Source organism: Vipera berus (genome assembly GCF_964194415.1).
Source record: "Vipera berus genome assembly, chromosome: 1".
Classification (NCBI taxonomy): domain Eukaryota; kingdom Metazoa; phylum Chordata; class Lepidosauria; order Squamata; family Viperidae; genus Vipera; species Vipera berus.
Window position 1 is genome coordinate 58,244,174 of NC_138202.1, and position 21,596 is coordinate 58,265,769.

General features: G+C 37.8%; 1 protein-coding gene across 1 annotated transcript in view; it reads left to right on the forward strand.

Moving 5' to 3' along the window:
- HEATR5A (HEAT repeat containing 5A) overlaps positions 1-21,596 on the forward strand; it is a 71,322-nt gene that overhangs the window by 32,542 nt on the left and 17,184 nt on the right. The window contains exons 18-24 of the mRNA XM_081336412.1: positions 1,399-1,589; positions 3,616-3,775; positions 5,363-5,552; positions 7,129-7,298; positions 16,616-16,754; positions 19,550-19,729; positions 20,678-20,917. Coding sequence (XP_081192538.1) covers positions 1,399-1,589; positions 3,616-3,775; positions 5,363-5,552; positions 7,129-7,298; positions 16,616-16,754; positions 19,550-19,729; positions 20,678-20,917 — 1,270 coding nt within the window. The remainder of the gene's footprint in view (positions 1-1,398; positions 1,590-3,615; positions 3,776-5,362; positions 5,553-7,128; positions 7,299-16,615; positions 16,755-19,549; positions 19,730-20,677; positions 20,918-21,596) is intronic.

A 21,596-nucleotide genomic window follows, 5' to 3' on the forward strand; every position in this document is an offset into this window, starting at 1 on the left:
CTAGGATGTTTTGGTGTTTTTCTATTTGATGCACTTTTCAGTACTTTGTAATAATGTTCTTGTTTTTTTATTTAAAATTTGTTTAATAAAATTTATTAATAAAAAAAAGTTGAATCTGTTGAATGGCATCTATAGCTAGATGATATCTGTTTCATTTTCCAAGTTATTTACTTCCATACATAACACTAATGCTTGTTTGCTTGTCAGATAAAAGGTGAACCACCTTGTATGGTTTAACATTATAGATGAATGCAGGCTTGGTTTAATATAACATACATAAAATACATCATATCAAGAGTCAATGCATTTTCTGCTCCCCTAAAAACTTCATTATAATTTTAAGGTCAACTGAAAGAAGTTCTAAGTGTTATTTCAACAGACTATAAATAACTTGAACTTGCCTTGCTTTGATGTTAAACAAAGTCTTCACAATGTGTTGGTTTAGATGATGTAATAAAGTACTATTCCTTTTCATTAATGACAAACTTCTGAAAACCTTTTAACTACAAGAGTGAATGAGGGCAATATCCATGTTTGCAGATTCACTATGGCTTTTTCATGCTCAAGCATTTTATGCTAAACAAATAATTTAGTATAAATTTAGTGTAGCATTCAATCCATTTGCAGTATATTGCCTTTCTTTAATAATTCTTAGCTTCTGGTTCTATTCTCTGTTATTATATAATATACATTATTACTATATATTATATTATATTAGCTGAATTATGTGAGACTTGGATCCTGAGGATAAAAAGGAGACTGTACATTTCAATAAATACAGCGATACTGATGTAGAATAGCCATTTGTTGAATTGTAATGGAGGAATCTGAGATAATAGAAGATATCACTTTGTTCTTTGCTTTATAAAGCCTAAAGAAGGCAATGTTCATGTAGCTGTAGATATTTTAGATTGAGACTGTAATTTGGCATCTATAGCTGCCTATAATTTTATCTTCCCAGATATAACTGAAGAATTAATTTCCCTTTAGCCTTAAAGTATTTGTCCACATATTTTTAGTTATTGGGGAATCTCCTTTAGTAGAGAAGAACAGTAGAATAATAATAAATGTAGAGTTTATATAATCCCTCGTGAGTTCTGTAGGAAACAGTAGTAGTTTTCGAAGTTCTTTTAAAATCTTCCCAAGATAAGAGTTTACTTTGAATCTACTATGTAATTATACCGATTTCTTTAAAAGGCTATTATGGCTTTTTCTAATGCTTATGCTTTTATACTTTATGTTGCGAGCTGCTCTAAGAGCATTTGTTCTTGGGCAGAATACAAATAAAACAAAAAGTGTATTGATTTTCATTTCCTCTCCTATTTGCATGTCTGTTGAAAGAAGGAAAATATTTACTGTTCAGTAATGGTGCTATTTATAAACTCTTCTTTATTCTAGCACTTGGCTAGCCATAAGGGAAATTTAGGTTATGAAGAAATCCAAAGCTGCACCTTGAGCTTGATCCTAAGTGCCTTGGAAAGTAACAGTCCCCTTCTAAGATGCTCTGCTGCTGAAGCCCTAGCCAGACTCGCACAGGTGGTAGCTGATAATACCTTCACTGCTGGATTGGCACAAATTAGCTTTGACAAGTAAGCAGTTTCTCATAATATGGTTTTGTTGCATTGTATCAAAAATAGGCTCCCCTTTGGGCCTATGTAACCCGGCCATCAGGTTGACCAGATTTCAATTCTGAACAGATTTTTTTAAAAATTTATAAAAAGGGAAGTATTTAAGGAGCAGAGGTAGAAAAGCAAATACAGTGTGTCTCAACCTTTGGCAACCTTGAGATGTGTAGACTTCAGATCCCAGAATTCCCCAGCCAACACCATTCTTTCACACACCTTGTTCTATCCTGTTGCTTTCCTCTTCTGCCCCTCTACAGAATTTGCTTCTGCCAGAAATGTTCATTCCATATTTACATAAGGATTCTCTGTCAGCTGAGAATCGCTGCTTTTCTCCTTCACTAGCACTTACACCAAACATCTATAGATGTCAGTTTAGTAAATATAAAGTTCTTCAGAATTCATATGGGAAAACTACTCATCAATAATTTAGCAGTTGAATTGAAATTTGTTTGAAATTTTCTGAAATAAAAAATATATCACACAATAAAATCTACAAATTATAATTACAACTACTGTAGTCTATATTAGATATATATTAGTAAAGGTAAAGTTTCCCCCGCACATGCGTGCTAGTCGTTTCCAACTCTAGGGGCCGGTGCTCATCTCCGTTTCAAAGCCGAAGAGCCAGCGCTTGTCCGAGGACGTCTCCATGGTCATGTGGCCGGCATGACTAGACGCCAAAGGCGCACGGAACGCTGTTACCTTCCCACTGTAGTGGTCCCTATTTTTCTACTTGCATTTTTACGTGCTTTCGAACTGCTAGGTTGACAGAAGCTGGGATGAGTAACAGGCGCTCGCTCTGATACGCGGCACTCGGGATTCGACCCGCCAAACTGCCGACCATCTGATCGACAAGCTCAGCGTCCTAACCCACTGAGCCACTGCGTCCCTTTTAGATATATATTATTTGCATGTAATTCCTAAGAAATAAAACATTTCTTTTATATCTCTGAATAATATATTTATATACAGTATATAGTATATATAAAATAATATATACTTTGCTTTTCTGGCCAAAAATAATACATTGGGGAATTGTTCAAGCAGTCATTAAAATTGCATCAAAAAGAGTGGTTTGTTTTTCCTGGCAGCAAAATATTATGTCTACAATAATTCTGAACACGTTTATTGGGGATAACTTTGAAGATATTTATAATGAGATTTGAGTAAACACAAATAAGAGGTCAGTCTAATTTCAGTAATTGAAATTTAACTAATGGCATATTCATGATTGGAGGAAGGAATACATTTTTTTAAGTTGGTAATTTGTGTAGAAACTATACCAAAATATTGAAGTATTATGGAGTTCCATCCAGATAGACCAAATCAAGAAATTTACTCCACAAGATGACTAAAACTACTTTTATTGAGATTAACTATACTAACAAAACCTTGCAAATATTATTCTGTTGTGTTTCCTGCCCTTCTTATGCTTCAATAAATTAGGAAGTTTCTATTAGAGCTGCTTACAAATGCTGTTTGTTGTGGGCTTGAAATATTTTTTACTATTGACCTACTGATAGACCTTGCATATACATACTGTATCTCTGTCAGGTTTATCATCCTCACTCTACAGATATGCTGGCTGTATAAACCAAAGTAGTCGTAAGAACTCTAGCTGCCAAAATTCAATAGGCTATCCTCCTCTTGCGAACTTCAGAGTTATTACAATTGTGAGATTAATTGTTATTGATGATGGTGATGATGATATGAATATAGTCCATTGTTCTCCTGTTCTTCTCCCTTTCCTTCTTTAAGGCCTAAAAATTAAATAGTGATTCTGCAACATCTTTCTAAGTCTGCTGTCTTCAAGAATATGCTAGCACTACAATTCTTAGCATCCTGTTAAGCTTTATAATTCTAACACACTTAGAGGGCATTGGATGTGAGAAGAAGGCTGATTAGTAAGTTTTCTGTAGACTTTTGTAATGCTAGACTTCATAATTATAATTGTCATTTTATTTTAATCCAGTTGTTTTACAATTCTTAGGCTAAAATCTGCAAGAGATGTGATATCAAGAACAGGACATTCTTTGGCTCTGGGTTCTCTTTATAAGTATACGGGAGGAATCAGTTCCACTCATCATCTTACTGCATGTGTTGGAATACTTTCTACTTTATCTCAGGATAAGAGTTCACCTGAAGTACAGGTATGTATTGTAGGTGAAGATGATGATGATAAATGACTAAGCGAAAAGAAGCCCTACACACATACACAACACCCCCCCCACACACACACACACAAGTTCCAATGTTTTAAACATTGGAAAAACCAAAGAGCTCATTGACGATTTCAGAAAAGGCAGGCACAGCCACACTCCTCTGTGCATTAATGATTCACCTGTGGAGATGGTTACTAGCATCAAATTCCTGGGTGTGCAGTTCACAAGTAGGCTGGCTTGGTCACTCAACAGCAAGACAGTGGTAAAGCGGGCACAGCAGCGCCTGCATTTTCTGCGTCACATGAGAAAAGTATATCTTCTTTGCCCTGTCCTTACCACTTTCTACAGAGGGACGATTGAGAGCATCCTGTCATACAGCATCACAGTCTGGTTTGGAAGCATCCCTGCTTCAGACAGGAGGGCGGTGCAGAGAGTAGTGAGGATGACAAAAAAGATATTGGCAGTTCCCTTCCTTCCATCCAGGACATAGCACAGAAGTGTTGCTTGAACAGGGTCTGTAAAATTGTCTGGGACATTACACATCACGACCTGTTTTTCTTTGTTACCTTCTGGGAGGAGGCTTTGTGGTATCCGAAGCAGAACATCCAGATTCAGTCACAATTCTGTTCCATTCAGGATTAACCTTGTGAACTCTAAAGCTTTCTCCTTCCGTTATGTATTCAAGATGGACGGTGATTAATATTTACATGTTATTTATATGTAAGGGTGTAGATCTATACATACATTCTATAGTATGTTTAAATGTGTGTTATGTATGTGTACACTTGGAGAGCAAGCAACTAAATTTCATTTTTAATGTGTGCCATTGTGCTACAGTAAAAAATGACAATAAAGGTTATCTATCTATCTATACACACACAGACACACACACAATTCATTTCCTGTTTTATGGAATGAAAATTAACATTTATGTTGTTTTATTCAAAAAATACATTGCAAAATATTATTTGGACTTTTAACATATTTGTTGTTTTGGTACTTATGGGTGGCATAAAGCCTACTCATGAGTGATAGCAGAATTGATGACAGAAAGACTAATCATGAGTGATACTCAATCCTCTGGCAAAGTTTCTGGTGAACTATCCTTCCTTGTTTTTCCTTCTTTCTATCACCTCTTCCACAATATGGAGAGAGAGGAAAAACAACATGTGCTAGAAATTTGAATCTCAGATAATTGAGAGCAATATTTATTCCCTGAGTTGATAGTGATAAAATTGCTACTGTGACAGACACAGATGTCTCCCACATCTATACTGATGCCAACTTAGGCAGGTGTGAGTACACTGAAGGAAGATGATCTATGCAGAGTAGAGCCCCCAGATGGTTGGACAACCATGGCCTAGATTGTTTCATTCTGTATATGTATTTTACATGTTATACTGTACTGTGTTGTTGGCATAGTATTTCTCACCATTTCATTTAAATGCTCTTATTTTACACATAACTTTGGTTTTTATCATACTTAGCAAATTATTTCATATTTTTTTTCATACCCATTACACGTTTTGTGTCTGTGTCTGTGTGTGACAACACTACATTTTTGGTATTTTACAGACGTGGGCACTGCATTCTCTGTCACTGATCATTGATTCTGCTGGTCCTTTATATCATGTGCATGTGGAACCTACCCTCTCTCTTGTTCTTATGTTGTTGTTGACTGTGCCTCCTGCTTATACTGAAGTCCATCAAAGCCTTGGTCGCTGTTTAAATGCACTTATAGCCACTTTGGGTCCTGAGTTGCAAGGTATGCATACATTTGTAGCAAATAATAGTTAGGAGCCAAGATAATAATCATTGAATTAATTTGCTCCCAAAATATGTGTGGAAAACCATGACAAAAGCTTCAGAGTATTTGTATTTTTACAAAGTCGTGCACAATCTTATTTGTCTTTCACTTGAGTTGTGATTTATCTGAGATCTTGAAATAAAGATGTGTCCTTTTTTCCTCTTAATAGAGAAACTTCTAGTAGCCAACAGTTATTGACAAATTATTATAATTAGGAGAATGAAGAATAAAAATGATATTTCTCAAATCAGAAGGACTTGTTCTTGTGTTCAAGGCAAAGATGGAGTACTGTCTTCTGAGCATGCATGCATGCACACATATACATAAAGACTAGATTAGTAGATTATTTTGTGCAGTTATAACTGAGTTGTCTACAAGAAACACTAGCGTTCTCTCACTGCTCATAAAATATTATTCTACATGTGGAGTCCTTGCTGCTCTCTGAGCTTTGTTGTTTGCTTGCAGACATTCATTATCCATCTAAGTGACATCATCAGTTTTAGTCAACGTGGAGTTTACTCTTTGTTTAAATACAGTAGCTTTTGCCCAGCCATGTTGGTGAGGGTATGGGTTTTCTCCTTGGTAATTCCTTGATTAGGGTATTGTTTTCTGCTTGTTTGTTTCCTGGTAATCCCTGCTTATCTGGGTATTGAATGCTGGAGAACATGAGTTCTGGTCTTTTTGTTTCCTTCTTAGCTTTCTTATTGTCTCTCTTCAGTGCTATGTAAAAGTGGTTTGTCTATATATGCCTATTGACAGCTGATTTGTCTGAATGCCAAGCTTCCAGGAATTCCCTAACATTTTTGGACCTAGAATGCTCTCAGTTTCCCAACTGAAACTGTGATTGATTCTGCTAATGTGCTGTGAAATTAAGGAGTTGCCAGTTGGTATTCATGGATGTGCTCTGGTTTATTTAGGAGCTTTTCACTAGCGCTGATGATATTACCTAGTTGGGTAATGAAATGTCTGCAAGCAAACAACCAAGTTCAGGGAGCACCAAGGAGCCCACAGTTCAATCCTGAATTATATATATATATATATATGTATATATATATATATTTTAATTCCATTTATATCCCGCCCTTCTCTGAAGACTCAGGGCGGCTTACAAGCTTAGCAGTAGCCTTCATTCTATGTATAAGCCTGCTTATTAGGGCTTTCACACACACCCCAAGCGGCATTATTACAAAGTCAGCTTAATTGCCCCCAACAGTCTGGGTCCTCATTTTACCTACCTCGGAAGGATGGAAGGCTGAGTCAACCTGGAGCCTGGTGGGATGCGAACCTGCACTAATTGCAGGCAGCTGGTGTTACTTAAGGAGGCATTAGCCCACTGCTCCACCAAGGCTGTTATATTCCCTTCTTTTGATATCCTAGGGGTGCTGTGGAAATAAATGTCCATTTTTTTTAGCAAAGCGTGATCTAAGTAGATTTTAAAAACATATATTAATAATTTGAGGAGCTTGTTTATTGTAGTTTGGTTTTTATTGTTTTGAAATGTTATTTGACTAATGAACTTTTGCCTTATGTGTAGGCAGCAGTGCTGCAGTCTCAGCCTTAAGGGCATCCTGTCTCCTTGGCTGTGCAGTGATGCAAGATCATCCTGACTGCCTCGTCCAAGCTCAAGCTATATCTTGCCTTCAGCAGCTTCACATGTTTGCTCCTCATCATGTAAACCTGTCTAGTCTAGTAAAGTGCCTTTGTGTAAGTATATGATTACACAGCAATATGACTCTGTAGTTACATAGCCATGTTACCAATCTTTTTTCAATGTTCTTTGCAATTTTAGAATCAGAATGTTCAAATTAGGGTTTCCAAAGAAAAGCAGTTTGTGTACCTTGTTCAGCAGAATAACACAATCCATTGCTTTCAGAAATGTGAACATAAACTTTATATTAGTCAAGTCTCATGATTGATTTTACCACAGTATCACAAAATGACCCTCTACTTTACAGATGTGTATAGTGGTGTGTGTGTGTGTGTGTGTGTGTGCGCGCGCGCGTGCGCATACCAGTGTCCATGTAAAACATATATGATATGAGTGTAGTTTCCTAGTTGAATGAAGTAGATTAGTTCAGCGCATTGAGGAGGAAGGGAGGGAAGCGTGTAAAGTATTCTGAGAGAGAAGGAATATAATTCCTTATGGTATTCCATGACTCTTTCCTGTTTGCCTAAGGACAAGGATAGGCTTATAGCAGGTCAGCTGGTTTTGGTAGGAGTAGGATTATTATTCTCTGCTGGGTAAAAAGCGGGATGTTAGTTACTTGACTGATCTGCTAACTGACTAGGGAATTAGTTTCTACATTGTTTCTGTCTCCTATTCTCTCTTTCTCTCTCTCTTTTACATACACAAACAAACACACACACACACACACACACACTGTACACATACACAAACACAATCATACACCTATGCATAAGTGCAGTGGGAAGAAGAGAAAGCCACTTTTCAGTGCCGCATTATAAACTCTTTTAAACAGTTCCTCTCCACCAAGCAGTCTGTGAATTTTCACTTACCTCTTAAAGTTGGTGAAATCCTCTTTTTCAGTTCCACTTCTGGAATTAATTTACCAGTTGGTGAAGGACATTTTGTACCAGTCTCATGAGTAGAGAGAGAAATTTTTTTAAAAAAACAGAATCAAGAATTTTGCCAGATATTTCTAAGAAAATAAATTTTCTAAATATAAATCTCCAGACATGGAATATTTTTTTAATGTTTTAATTTATTATTTATTTATTTGTATCTTGCCTTCATTATTTTTACAAATAACTCCAGGTGGTAAATATATTTAACACATCTTCCTCCTTTTTCCCCCCATAAGAACAAACCTGTGATGTGGGTTGGGCTGAGAAAAAGTGACTTGCCCAAAGTCACCCAGCTGGCTTTTAAAGCTAAGGCAGGACTTGAATTCACTGCCTCATGCTTTCTAGGCTGATGCCTTAACCACTATACCAAACTGGCTTAATGCATGAGAAATTCAGTGTTTCTGATTATGACAAACATTAATTCCATGAAATTGAGTAATTACAATTCAGCAAATTCATACAACAGCCTTCCTGTGAAGTTTTTTGGGGAGGTGGCAGGGGTTAAGTATGGTGAAATGTAAATTATTAACAGATTTAAATATGGGAGACAAAACATTCACTCATTTCCTTAATATCTAGTGTACATTTGTTTTTTGTATAAAAAGCTGGCCCGTTGGGTAGCAGAAGGAAAATGTTATTAGGTGTTGATATATCTGTATAATCCTTTGGGGGAATATAAGGGAGTAGATGCTTCTCAAAGAGGTTTGGAAATAATACAGGTAGTCCTTGACATACAATTGAGCTCAAAATTTCTATTGTTAAGCAAGACAGTTGTTAAGTGAGCTTTGCCCCATTTTATGATCTTTCTTGCACTGTTGTTAAGTGAATCACTGCAGTTGGTAGCTGCCGTTAATAACAAAGTTGTTAAGTGAATCTGGTTTTCCCATTGACTTTGCTTGTCCGAAGGTTGCAAAAAGTGATCACATGACCAGGGACACTGCAACCGTCCTAAATTCAAGTCATTTGCCAAGTGTCTGAATTTTGATCATGTCACAGTCGGATGCTGCAACAGTCATTTGTGTGAAAAATGGTCATTAGTCACTTTTTCAGTACCGTTGTAGCTTGGAATCGTCACTAAACAAATGGTCTTAAGGCAAGGACTACCTGTATTGCCTACGCTAGCATGGGAACCAATAGTGAATACTTTTGCCATCATTGCCATTTAAAACATTGATATTCTGAGTATCAAACTGAAATTAGTGCTTCTTGAGCTATGGACTAATTCCGAAGTTAAATAATATTAAAGAGAAAAAAAATACACTAGTGATTTTAAAATAAGCCTTTGGAGAGGTGATCATCGTACTTTTCTACTAAACTTCACGATGATGAGGCTATTTGTTTAGCTCTGGTTTTGGAAAGGTATAACCGTCAATATTAAATACTTTTGAATGTATTATCCAACATTATAGATATAAATTACAGTATATTATTTCCACCTGACTAAATCTGCTACTGCTGATGTGAAATTGGCCCTTTTAGATCTGAGGCCAATGAATTTTCATCATAAGGTGATTTACGTTTTTAATATTAAACAAAAAGTATATAGTTTCCAGTATGGATTCAAATTAGTACTTAATATTTGGCTTTGAACAACTATTATAATAGCATTCTTAATTTTAAATAAAATATTAAGTAATAAAGCAATAATGAGCAAATAGTTTATTACTGCATTATTGCAATAAAATGTTGCAGTAAATTCATTTTGTATTGCTGAAGTCAGGATCACTGGATTCTAATATCTAGGTTTTATCATGACTGGATTATCATTTGTTTTTGTGCAGGAGATCTTGTTGGAAAATTCTGTGTTGGTAGGTCTTTGTGCATTGTTAACACTTCAGCAATGTTCAGTCTCTCTCTTTGTGTGTGCGTGTGTATTTTAATTTTTTCCTTTATTTCTATAGTTAACCATTAATGAAAAATAAAATATTTTTAGCATGTTGGGTGATGTGTTGTTTGAGCTGAACTAAATTCTCTCTTAACATCTTTTTACTGTAACTGGCATTCAAACTTTGTGTGTAATTTATTTTTGCATTATTTTAATATAGCATATTAAGTGCAAAAGGAGTGAGTTTCAATTGTCTATATGTGTGTATAATTTGTCTGTATTGCTTGCTTTTTCTGTGTTATTATTTGCTTTTTTTCCTTATCTTTTTAAAATATGAAGAATGAAATAAATTGGAAATGTGCATTTTGCATTGTCTTGCAGTTGAGCTTTATTTGTTCTGGCTTTTTCATGTAAAAGCAGAAGACTTTTTAAAAAGCATGCCTAAATCTCAACACAGTGAAACATCAGCTTAAATAAATGTATAAAATATTTATGTTTATTTAAATTGTTAATTTTCAGCTTATTGGTATATTTCAGTTTTTTAGAAATGTGGGGACATATTTTTGTACATATTAAGCAACTTCTTTACATTGGGGTGCACGTAACAGAATGTAGAAAATTAAATCACATTTCCTTTGATTATCAAATTGTGATTCTGTAGTACCTCCTCTTAGAGCCTGCTCTAACTCCTTTTGCCTCTCTTTCACACTAATGATGTCTCAGTAACCTGCACTGGTTATTGTTTATTGTCCAAGCAGATACTTTTGCATGAGACACTCACCTTAAAAGTTATTCATTTTTGACTCTTGCGTATCAAAAAGAAAACTAACAGTAATAGTTTTGAGGGGCTGGGAGTGGGAGGCACCGTTCTGCGTTGGTTCTCCTCCTACCTCTCGGACCGTTCGCAGACGGTGTTGGCAGGAGGGCAGAGGTCAAGCCCTAGGCCTCTTAATTGTGGAGTGCCTCAGGGTTCGGTGCTCTCGCCCCTCCTGTTCAACATCTATATGAAGCCGCTGGGAGAGATCATCCGTAGCTTCGGGGTGAAATATCATCAATATGCTGATGATACCCAGCTATTCATCTCCACCCCGAACCAACCCAGTGATGCCCTCGATGTGATGTCCCGTTGTCTGGAAGCGGTACAGATTTGGATGGGAGAAAACAGGCTTCGACTCAACCCGGCCAAGACTGAGTGGCTGTACATACCGTCATCTCGTTTAGTCCAAGAGGTTCCATCTCTGACTATAGGAGGAGAGATGTTACCTCCCATTGATAAAGCACGCAATCTGGGCGTCCTCCTAGATTCACGACTCAGTTTTGAAGATCACATTGGAACCGTGGCTAGGGGGGCATTTGCCCAGATTCGTCTTATATACCAATTACGCCCCTTTTTGGACCGAGATGCCCTACGTACAGTCACCCACGCACTCGTTACCTCCCGTATTGATTACTGTAATGCTCTCTACATGGGGCTGCCCTTAAAGACCACCCGGAGGCTTCAGCTGGTGCAGAATGCAGCTGCGCGGGTTGTGATGGGAGCTTCCCGATACTCCCATATTACACCCCTCCTGCGGGAGCTGCATTGGCTACCAGTTGCCCTCCGGGTGAGATTTAAGGTGCTGGTACTTACCTTTAAAGCCCTACATGGCTTAGGTCCGGGATACTTGCAGGACCATCTGCTGCCGGGAACAAATTCCCATCGTCCAGTACGCTCACACAGAGAAGGCCTCCTCAGGGTACCGTCAGCTAGGCAATGTCGGCTGGCGACCCCCAGGGGGAGGGCCTTCTCTGTGGGAGCACCAACCCTATGGAATCAGCTCCCCCCTGAGCTTCGGATAGCCCAAAACCTCCAATCCTTTCGCCGCGGCCTCAAAACACACCTGTTCCACCAAGCTGACCTAGACTGACAGGCATCTTAATTAATTTATATTTAGTATTTTTAATTCATTTTTAAATTCTCTAATTTTTTATTGCACTGATGTTCTCAATTTCATTTATCTTGATTTATGCACTTATTATATGTTTTATTGTGAGCCGCCCTGAGTCCTTCAGGAGATAGGGCGGGATATAAATCCCATCAATAAATAAATAAATAAATAAATAGTTTCCTATTCACTAGTTGTTTCCTCCATTCTCATTTTCAGCACATAGATTCAGTCCCGAAGAGTGGTAATTTTAATGTTGTTTAGATATTCAGAAAATGGAGTTACTGTTACTCAAGAGTATTCCTGAGGATTTATTACATAATTGTCATAAGGTGCCACCCAGGCAGGGCAGACAAGGAGGCAATTCCCAGTAGTGGTCCTTGTTAGAGGATACACTACCTTGCCCCCCCCCAAAGGTACACCTGGGCCCTTCTTTTCTGGATTTTATGCTATTGAGAAAATAAAATAAGAATAGCATTAGTGCATTTAAGGTAAATAAAATAATTCATTTCAATAAATTTTTTGGTAAATTAATAAAAGTTAAAAATAATGTTAACACAGCAAGATCAGGCAGCCTATTCTAAAAGGAGTGTTTATGTTGTCCTGTATTTTGATACATACTGTATCTTTTGTTAGGTTTTTTTTTCTTTTTGACACAAATTAAAAATGTAGTAATTTGCATGAACTTTGTATTAAAGTGAAACTTGTTTAACAGTTAAGGGGGGTGTCTATTAAATTAGAACATTCATTAGCTCAAAAGCTTAGCATATGAAGGAAAACACACACACTCGTACATGAAAAAAAGCCAACTTCAATTAATGTTACTTATTCATGCACTTAGCAGTACATGAGAAAACTAACTACACCGTGCTTAACTTTGTTTTCAGCACATGAGAAATGTAATAACATATTTATTGGAAGAAAGGAACCTTTCAATTCTAATTTATTCTTGGAGGCATGTTGCCTCTCTGTGATTATCTCCTAACGAGTTGTAAATTGGGGTAATGAGATGGAACTTCCAAGTTCAGAGGAGGAATCAGTGAAAGATATCATCAAAACCAGCCCTAAAAACCAATACAGTAACCTGATTTTACGGGTTGATGGTTCTGTCTCCCCAGCTACATCACTCTTCCTTTTTGCCAGCCTTTCTGCAGCTCTTTATCATCATCTAGAATAGATTCTTCAGTCACTCCTGACCTCTGCAAGACATCATTCTTTGCTGCTTGCTTTTCATTAGCTTTCTGTATTTGGCAATCACTAATTTCAGATCCAGAGTCTTCGGGTCTGCATCCATATAGTAAAGCAGGGCTTTTCCCCAACTGTTTGCAAATGTAATGTTGATGTTTTTCTAAGCTGTAGTTGAAGATTGATGACTTTAAATATTAGTTTTTAAGATTTGGGCTGGGTATGTGTCTTTATTACTTTCATACTCTAATATCACATTTTTCAAATATCTCTTCCTATTCATTAGTCTCTGGGATGATTAATGTATTTTGGAGAAAAAATATGCAATTTTATTTTTTCAACCATTGTGCATATTTTTAATGCATAAGTAGGAACATTGTTAAGAGTGAGGAGAATCTCAATGCTTTCAGTGATGTTTTCAGTATCTCATTTTGATATCTTCTGACGCATAATGACTGAAGAACCAGTGTTGGAAAATGGTGACATAATTATGACTTTTAAAATTTATGTTAAATGACTGTTGATGCCCAACGTCTTACAACAGTCTTGGACAACACAGCTGTTCATCTATGATGGTAGTTGTAAATTCACCCCACCTTTCATTCATATACATGTAGTCGTCAATTACAACCATTTATTTGGTTTCAACAGCACTGGAAAAAAGATTTATGACCATTTTTCACACTTGACCATTGCAGCATTAGTCATGTGATCAAAATTTGAACGCTTGGCAACTGGTTCATATTTATGACAGCTGCAGTGTCCCGGTGCCATGTGATCCCCTTTTGCAACCTTCTGACAAGCAAAGTCCCATGGGAAAGCCAATTTCACTTAACGACCATGTTATCCATTTAATATCTGTGGCAAGAAAAGTCATAAAATGGGGCAAAACTCTTAAAAACTGTCTTTCTTAACAAAAAGAAATTTTGGGCTCAATTGTGGTCATAAGTCAAGGACTAGCAGTATAAGTAGATACCCCAAGCAGACAGCATCTAAAAGAAGTGCAAAAGAGAGAATCAGAAGAGTTCTAGAACTGGAAACCAGTTTGTCATTGTTGTAATGATATTGCCAAACCCAGGTTGTTCCTTAAATACCAGCAGCCTCTGGTCCAGGGGTAGGCAACCTTGGCTCTTTTATGACTCATGGACTTCAACTCCCAGAATTCCTGAGTCAGCTATGCTGGGAGTTGAAGTCCATGAGTCATAAAAGAGCCGAGGTTGCCTACCCCTGCTCTGGTCTTTCCAGAGTATTGCTGGCTGTTAATAGGTCTGGCTTCCTCCAGCCCTTCCTTTTCCAAGATAACATGACAAACTTTCCAGAACAGTGGTTTGTTCAATCAACTCTTTTCTGCCAGAAGCCCACAATTTACAGCAAGTTTTTGGAAAGGACTAATCTAGTACAGTTTTAGATGTAAAATCCCACTTCTGCCTATCGTCCACAGCTGGATGGAGGGGGGAAAAAAGGACAAAATCCACTTCACATTAATACTATTGTTGTTATCTAAACCACCAGCAGGTAAATTGCCTGATCTTTTTTACTGGCTGAGTTTACTTAGAGTAATTCAGTTCAGACTTTGAATCAGATGCTGCCATTTCACGCTATTTATAGATATTTGTACCTACTAAAAAATACTTCTCAGCGCAGGGCTTTTTTGCTTGCATGTTCTCAATAAGCTTTAAGCTGCTCAAGCAACTCTGTAAGGACCAACTACATTATGCTAACACCTCTTACAAATGTCTGTGTTCTGTCTTCTGCTGAAACTCACATCTGGCTTTTATTCAGTTTTCTTCTTGGTACATAATGATCTAAGACCGGCTGCCGTGGCTTCTTCTCAGTCAGTTCGGGGGACTTTCTTCCATAGCTTCTAGGCACAATTAAACAGTTTTCCAAAATCCCCTAATAGTCTTGGAATGTCTTCCCCCCTTCTCCCCCCCTCATCTCCTATCTTTGGTGCTTTTGCCCTGCACGCCTCTCTCTGGGAGGAAGGTAGAATGTATTTTGGACTCTCAGCATAAGAGGGACAGCCTGAAATCTTTTACTTCATTAGAAGATCCATCCAAACATTTCACACTCTTTGGAGGCAGAAAATAATATCCATGTGGCGAATATCTGTAGCTCGGGTGTAAGATGATGGTGAAGTTCTCCGAACTTGTGGGTTGGTTTCCGAAGGTTTCGTTACCAGCACCAGAAGCCTCTCTCTGATGACTCATCACAAGACCCTCACTTGACACATCCACACCTGAAGCCTTATAAACAGAAGAACACTGACACAGATGTTATATAGCCTGATAACGAAATGTTCGGAAACCAACCCGCAAGCTTTGAGAACAAACCTTCACCCTCATAATATCCATGTGTTATATCTCTTCCAACTGTCCCATTTGTAACGTCTTCACAAATCCAAGTTGCCACCTTTCCAGCAGTTGTCAGGAGGAAAGAGACTTTTTTTTAGGAGAGAGCAGGAAACAATTATGTCATTTCTAAGAGAAACAAGGATTCCTGAGGATGAGAAAAAAGTGTTCTGGAATGGAGAAGTTCCTGATTAAAAAAAAAACATGGAAATGCCCCTACTTTCTGTTCTTCTTTGTCAAAAGGAGGTTGGTGAGTGGAAGAGGTGCTTGAAAACAAAATTCCTTGTCAGCTCCAGCTAATAAAGAAATGGGGGATGAAAGGAAGGGCAGAATAATTTATTGTTTTCTATGACAAGAGATTCGGAGAGGGAGGATAATAAAATAGAGGTGTTGTAAGGTGTGATACAGGTGAGGCAGGAACAAGTGGATCTCAGGGTAGAAAGGCCTCTCAGGTAAACTTTACATCACCTGCCTCCCACTGTGTAAGGGCTAAAAAGAATAAGGTAGAGCCAATGATGCTAAGTCCATTCAGCCCAATGCGTGGAGTTTGAAATCTGGAATATAGATCTAGAAATGCTTCTGAGTTACTTGTTTAAGACATTATACTTCTCTGCATTGAAGTTTGTACGATACAGGTAGTCCTCAACTTACAACCACAATTGAGCCTCAAATTTTCATTGCTAAGCAAGGCAGTTGTTAAATGAGTTCTGCCCCATTTTACAACCTTTGTCACAATTGTTAAACAAATCACTGCAGTTGTTAAGGGAATCATGTAGCTGCTAAACAAATCTGGCTTTTCCCATTGATTTTGGCTGTTCTGTCCAGGAAAACGTAACTGTCATAAATACATGCCAGTTGCCAAGTGCCTGAATTTTGATCACATGACCATGGGGATGCTGTAACAGTCATAAGCGGTCATACATTTTTTTCTAATGCCATTGTAACAGTAGTGCAAACTGTCACTAAATGAATGGTTGTAAGTTGAGAACTACCTATAGCTGAATTATGCCTGGGAATCTTCTGACAAATCTAACCAAGAGCTAATTAAGAGTTCGAAATCTGAAGAGTTACTGTTGAGTGTGCCTATGAGTGCCAATAATAAGGATGCCATCTGGTTTATTAAATTTGTTTCTTGTGTATACTTTTCAGGTGAATCTCTCTAGTTCATATCTATTATTGAGACGCGCAGTTCTAGCTTGTTTGCATCAGCTTGTGCAGAGAGAGGCGGTTGAAGTATCTGAACATGCAGTGGCCCTCGCTAAAGACAGCAGAGAAGAATTTACTCCAGGTAATATTGAGCTCTTGAGGTTACTTTTTTTTCCCCAGATAGACCATTGCAGTATTTGTATTTTTCACTGTATACTGAAGAACACTTCAGACCTGCTCTAAGCAAACAGCCTATAGTAGTGTTTCTTAATCTCAGCAACTTTAGATTATATATGCTGGCTGGGCAATTTTGGGAGTTTAAGTCCACATATTTTAAAGTTGCTGAAGTTGAAAAACACTGACATATAGGATCCAATCCATTTGTCACATGAGCTGAAATCCTCTTGGTAACAGTCTTTCTTATTTTCCTTCTCATTTCCACTTTTCACTTTTTAAACAGGTTTTCCTTGGAGAATCACTCAACCCCAAGAACAGAAAAATGAAAAAAAAGAGAGAGAATTGCCTGTTCCATTGATAGAAAATGTTTTACCAATAGAGAAGACTATTGGGTTTTACCCATCATATAAGAAACCTTTAGCACAGCAGAAATGGGCGATATGATTTCTGCCCGACATCAGAAACCCACTGTTTATATAAAACAATTATATTTCAAGAAGAAATATGTGAATTGCTCATTTTGTCTATAACTAATTCCATCATAGATACTATTCTGGGGCATTCTTCTTATTTACTAGTTTGAAATATATGGGCTATGATATATATAAGGAAGTCAAACCTTTAATTTTTATCTATATTCCCCCCCCCAAAAAAAATCAGAAACAAGATATTACCAATTTTTAAATTTTGCCAGTTTAAATTACAGTGTAACAGATGCATAATTTGTGTTTGGCTGGAATCTTTCAGTCTGCATGTTTTCCTGCAAAGTATTGACTGATTATTTGATATCATCAATGTCAACTTTTAACAACCATATAGATCAGACACGTCAAACACAAGGCCCGGGGGCCAGATCAGGCCCGCAAAGTGGTTTCATGTGGCCCGCGAAGCCATCCTGGAAACAGTGAGGGAACGGCCCCCGCTGCCTTGGCCCTGGCCCAGAGACCCTCCTTCTGCCAGAGACCCTCAGATCTGTCCCACTCCTGCCCAGGCCCCCATAGGCACCCTTGATGCGAATGATGTAGAGCTGGCCATGCCCACCCAGTAGGCCATACACACTCTAGCCACACCCACCCAGTAGGCCACGCCCACCCTGGCCCTACCCACCTGCCCCCCTGAGGGCAACTGCAGTGCTGATGCGGCCCTCAATGAAATTGAGTTTGACACCCCTGATATAGATAGTCCTTCTCCCTGATGATCTCTTGCCAGTCTGGCCCTTAAGATTTTCTAACCATGCACCCATCAGCGCTGTAATCAAGCCCATCACCCTTCCTGTTGGTCATCCTTTTCTCCTTCAGCTCAGTATTATGAACTTCTCAAGGGAGCTGTGTCTTCACGTTATATCTTCAAAACATGATAATTTGAGTTTGGTTATCTGCAAAATGTACTTGTATGAGTTTGTGAGAGATACATGTGTGAGAGAATGAATTGAGTATTTACTGTAAAAGAATGTAAGAGTAATCCCCATATTATATTTTCAAACGAAGGAATTTTTTTATTTTTATTTTAATTCCATTTATATCCCGCCCTTCTCCGAAGACTCAGGGCGGCTTACAAGTTTAGCAGTAGCCTTCATTCTATGTATATGCCTGCTTATTAGGGCTTTCACACACACCCCAGCGGCATTATTACAAAGTCAGCTTAATTGCCTCCAACAATCTGGGTCCTCATTTTACCTACCTCGGAAGGATGGAAGGCTGAGTCAACCTTGAGCCTGGTGGGATGCGAACCTGCACTAATTGCAGGCAGCTGGTGTTACTTAAGGAGGCATTAGCCCACTGCTCCACCAAGGCTCAATGATTTGCAGGAATGCATTTCTCACTTCAAGTTGCAGCCTGGGCTGAAATTTGCATGATTTGTTGAAACAGCAACTTTACCCATGACTTAATTTCTGCTAGAAAATAAATAAAAATAGTGGAGTAACTACAGGAGTGGGGAGTTACTGGAAATAAACCACAGTAGCAATAACAAGGATTTATGCAACAATGCTTCATTTGGAATATGTCAGCAGTATTAGTGCTGATTTGTGGCCTGATGTTTAGATAAACAGATCAGCATAATCCTATTATTATTATTTTTCTGAAATATGTGCTTTATGTCTGTTGTCATTATCTCATCTAGATACTAAAAGAAAGTTAATGTATGGAGCTGGCATTAATCAAAAAAACACAACCAAACAGACTCATAAAAATTTTAAATATGTCAATTTAAGATATTGTAGTATTTCTAAACAAAGCTGAGCTTTTTTGATGGTACAGAGCCACATTTTAAAGGGTTTTTTAAAACAATACTAGGAAATACTGAAGTAATACGTTAGTCAAGTAACTAGCTAAGGTTCTGCAATTCTTGTTTAATTTTGGGATTATGGATACTAGAAATATTAAATCAGCAATGTCCCAAAAGTGCCATTTCCAACTGGAATTTCTTGTGTTTTTTTCCTTTGAAAAGACTTTTGCTTCTCATCCAAGAGGTTTCTTCAATTTAGAAGCTTCTTGGATGAGAAGCAAAACGTTTCAAAGGAAAAAAACAAACAAGAAAGTCCAGTTGCCTTTTGGAAAAAGCACCTTTGGGATAACCCTGACCTACAGTATCTAGATTGAGAATCTCCATAGACATTAAATCAGCAGCTATCTTCTAAAACAGTATCAAAATTATTTTATTACAGTATGTAATTTTCAAAGCTTTCAACTGCAATGATTCATTATTTGATTTGAACTGAAATGTGCTGATCATATTCATTTTTTTTATTTAAAAACATAGTTGTTAATATAGGTGAAATAGGCCTTGAAGGAGCCTTACTGAGCTTGTTGGACAAAGAATTGGACCCCAAACTGTGCCAAGATATCAGAGAAACTCTGACTCATATGCTTATGTCAATGGCTGTTGGAAAACTCTCCTTTTGGCTGAAACTCTGCAAAGATGTTCTGGCTGCTTCTGCTGGTATGCTAATACCTTCCGCCTAGAATGGCATCACACTATTTTCATCAGGGAAGAGAATAATCCAGTCATAGAAACAGAGTTAGAAGAGATCTCAGGAGACATCTATTCCAATATCCAATATTTCAGTGGTCTCACAACTAATTTTGGATATAATAAAGTGATTTTGGATATAATAAGGTGATTGATAAAGTCACCTAATTTGGAGGCTTATAGAAAGGAAGAAAGAACCCCTAATTTTTTGGCCACTAGGCACTTGAAATAAGTGGGTTAGGATGCTGAGCTTGTCGATCAGATGGTCGGCAGTTTGGCGGGTCGAATCCCGAGTGCTGCGTAACAGAGTGAGCACCTGTTACTCGTCCCAGCTTCTGCCAACCTAGCAGTTCGAAAGCACGTAAAAATGCAAGTAGAAAAATAGGGACCACTACGGTGGGAAGGTAACAGCGTTCCGTGCGCCTTTGGTGTCTAGTCATGCCGGCCACATGACCATGGAGACGTCCTCGGACAAGCGCTGGCTTTTCGGCTTTGAAACGGAGATGAGCACCGGCCCCTAGAGTCACAAACGACTAGCACGCATGTGCGGGGGAACCTTTACCTTTACCTTTATGGATGCCAACATCGTTATCAGGGCCCCGCTTTCACATGATCCTGGTCTTATCACGAAGACAATGGAATGGTTCTTTTTGGTATGCTATTTAAATGGTGCTAATTTTTTATCGTAAGGCTTCCTAGTACTTTTTATCATCAGAAGAAACAGTTACATTGTAGGGGAGCATAGCAACTTAAATATCTTTTCCTTTCCCATTCACTTGCCTCTCCGTTTCCTGCTTCCATGCACATGTGGTTGGTTATTCACCCTGACCTTTTCACGGTTATGACTTCATCTTGTTCTTTTAACCGTGTTACTGAGCTCAGTAAACAGTTTGCTTTCCACTTTGTGTCTTAATGCAGATTTTACAATTGTAGCTTCAGTGGATACAAGCCAAGAAGAAGAGGGTACTCAAGTAGATGATGAATTGGCATTAACTTTGGCAAAGAAGGATAAATTGCACCCATTTCCACATCCCCGATGGTCTACTAGAGTTTTTGCTGCAGAATGTGTTTGTAAAATTATCACCCAGTGTGAGAATGCGGACAGTGCTCATTTTGACATAGCTTTAGCACAGGAAATGAAACAAAGGGACTCAAGAGGTATGTGATGATGTTGACTTAAATATCAACTGGAAAATATCATGGAATTCCAAGCACAGATAAATTTAATTTTGATAAATAATCATTTTCATTATCATGTTTATCACAATTGACAAGACATCTGCAAGCTTTTAGATATAAATTACTACTACTTTGGCTCAATGAAACAATTCTGTTAAGTACTAACTGTTGAAGCACTTCTAAAGACAAAGGATTGACTGCCCACCTACTTTGTTACAGGTTATAATGTTTACATTGCGTGATGCATTGTTTATTATTTGTATGTGTCGCTGTCTTTGGACCTACATGACAGCTCTGTATTATATGTGGACTATATTATATGTGAACTATATTACTACACTGAATGTAATCTTAACATACAAATTGCAGATGTATAGACCCTACACAGAAGTTTTGACAATTTACAGTTGTAATTTTTGATTTAGTGGCACAGCCAATTCTAACTTTCAATATAGATGGGTAAGAAAATACCTTACACTGCTGGTAAGCTTTTGTATCAGTGTACAACTAGATACTTTCAGAAAACACAAACATCGAGTATCATCCATTGGTGATGCTTTGTAACTGTTGCTATTCAAAACATACTATTCTTAGGATGGCTAGCCCCTGATCTTCCCACTTAAATATTATCAATTCCCTTTTAGTTTTTAAATACGAT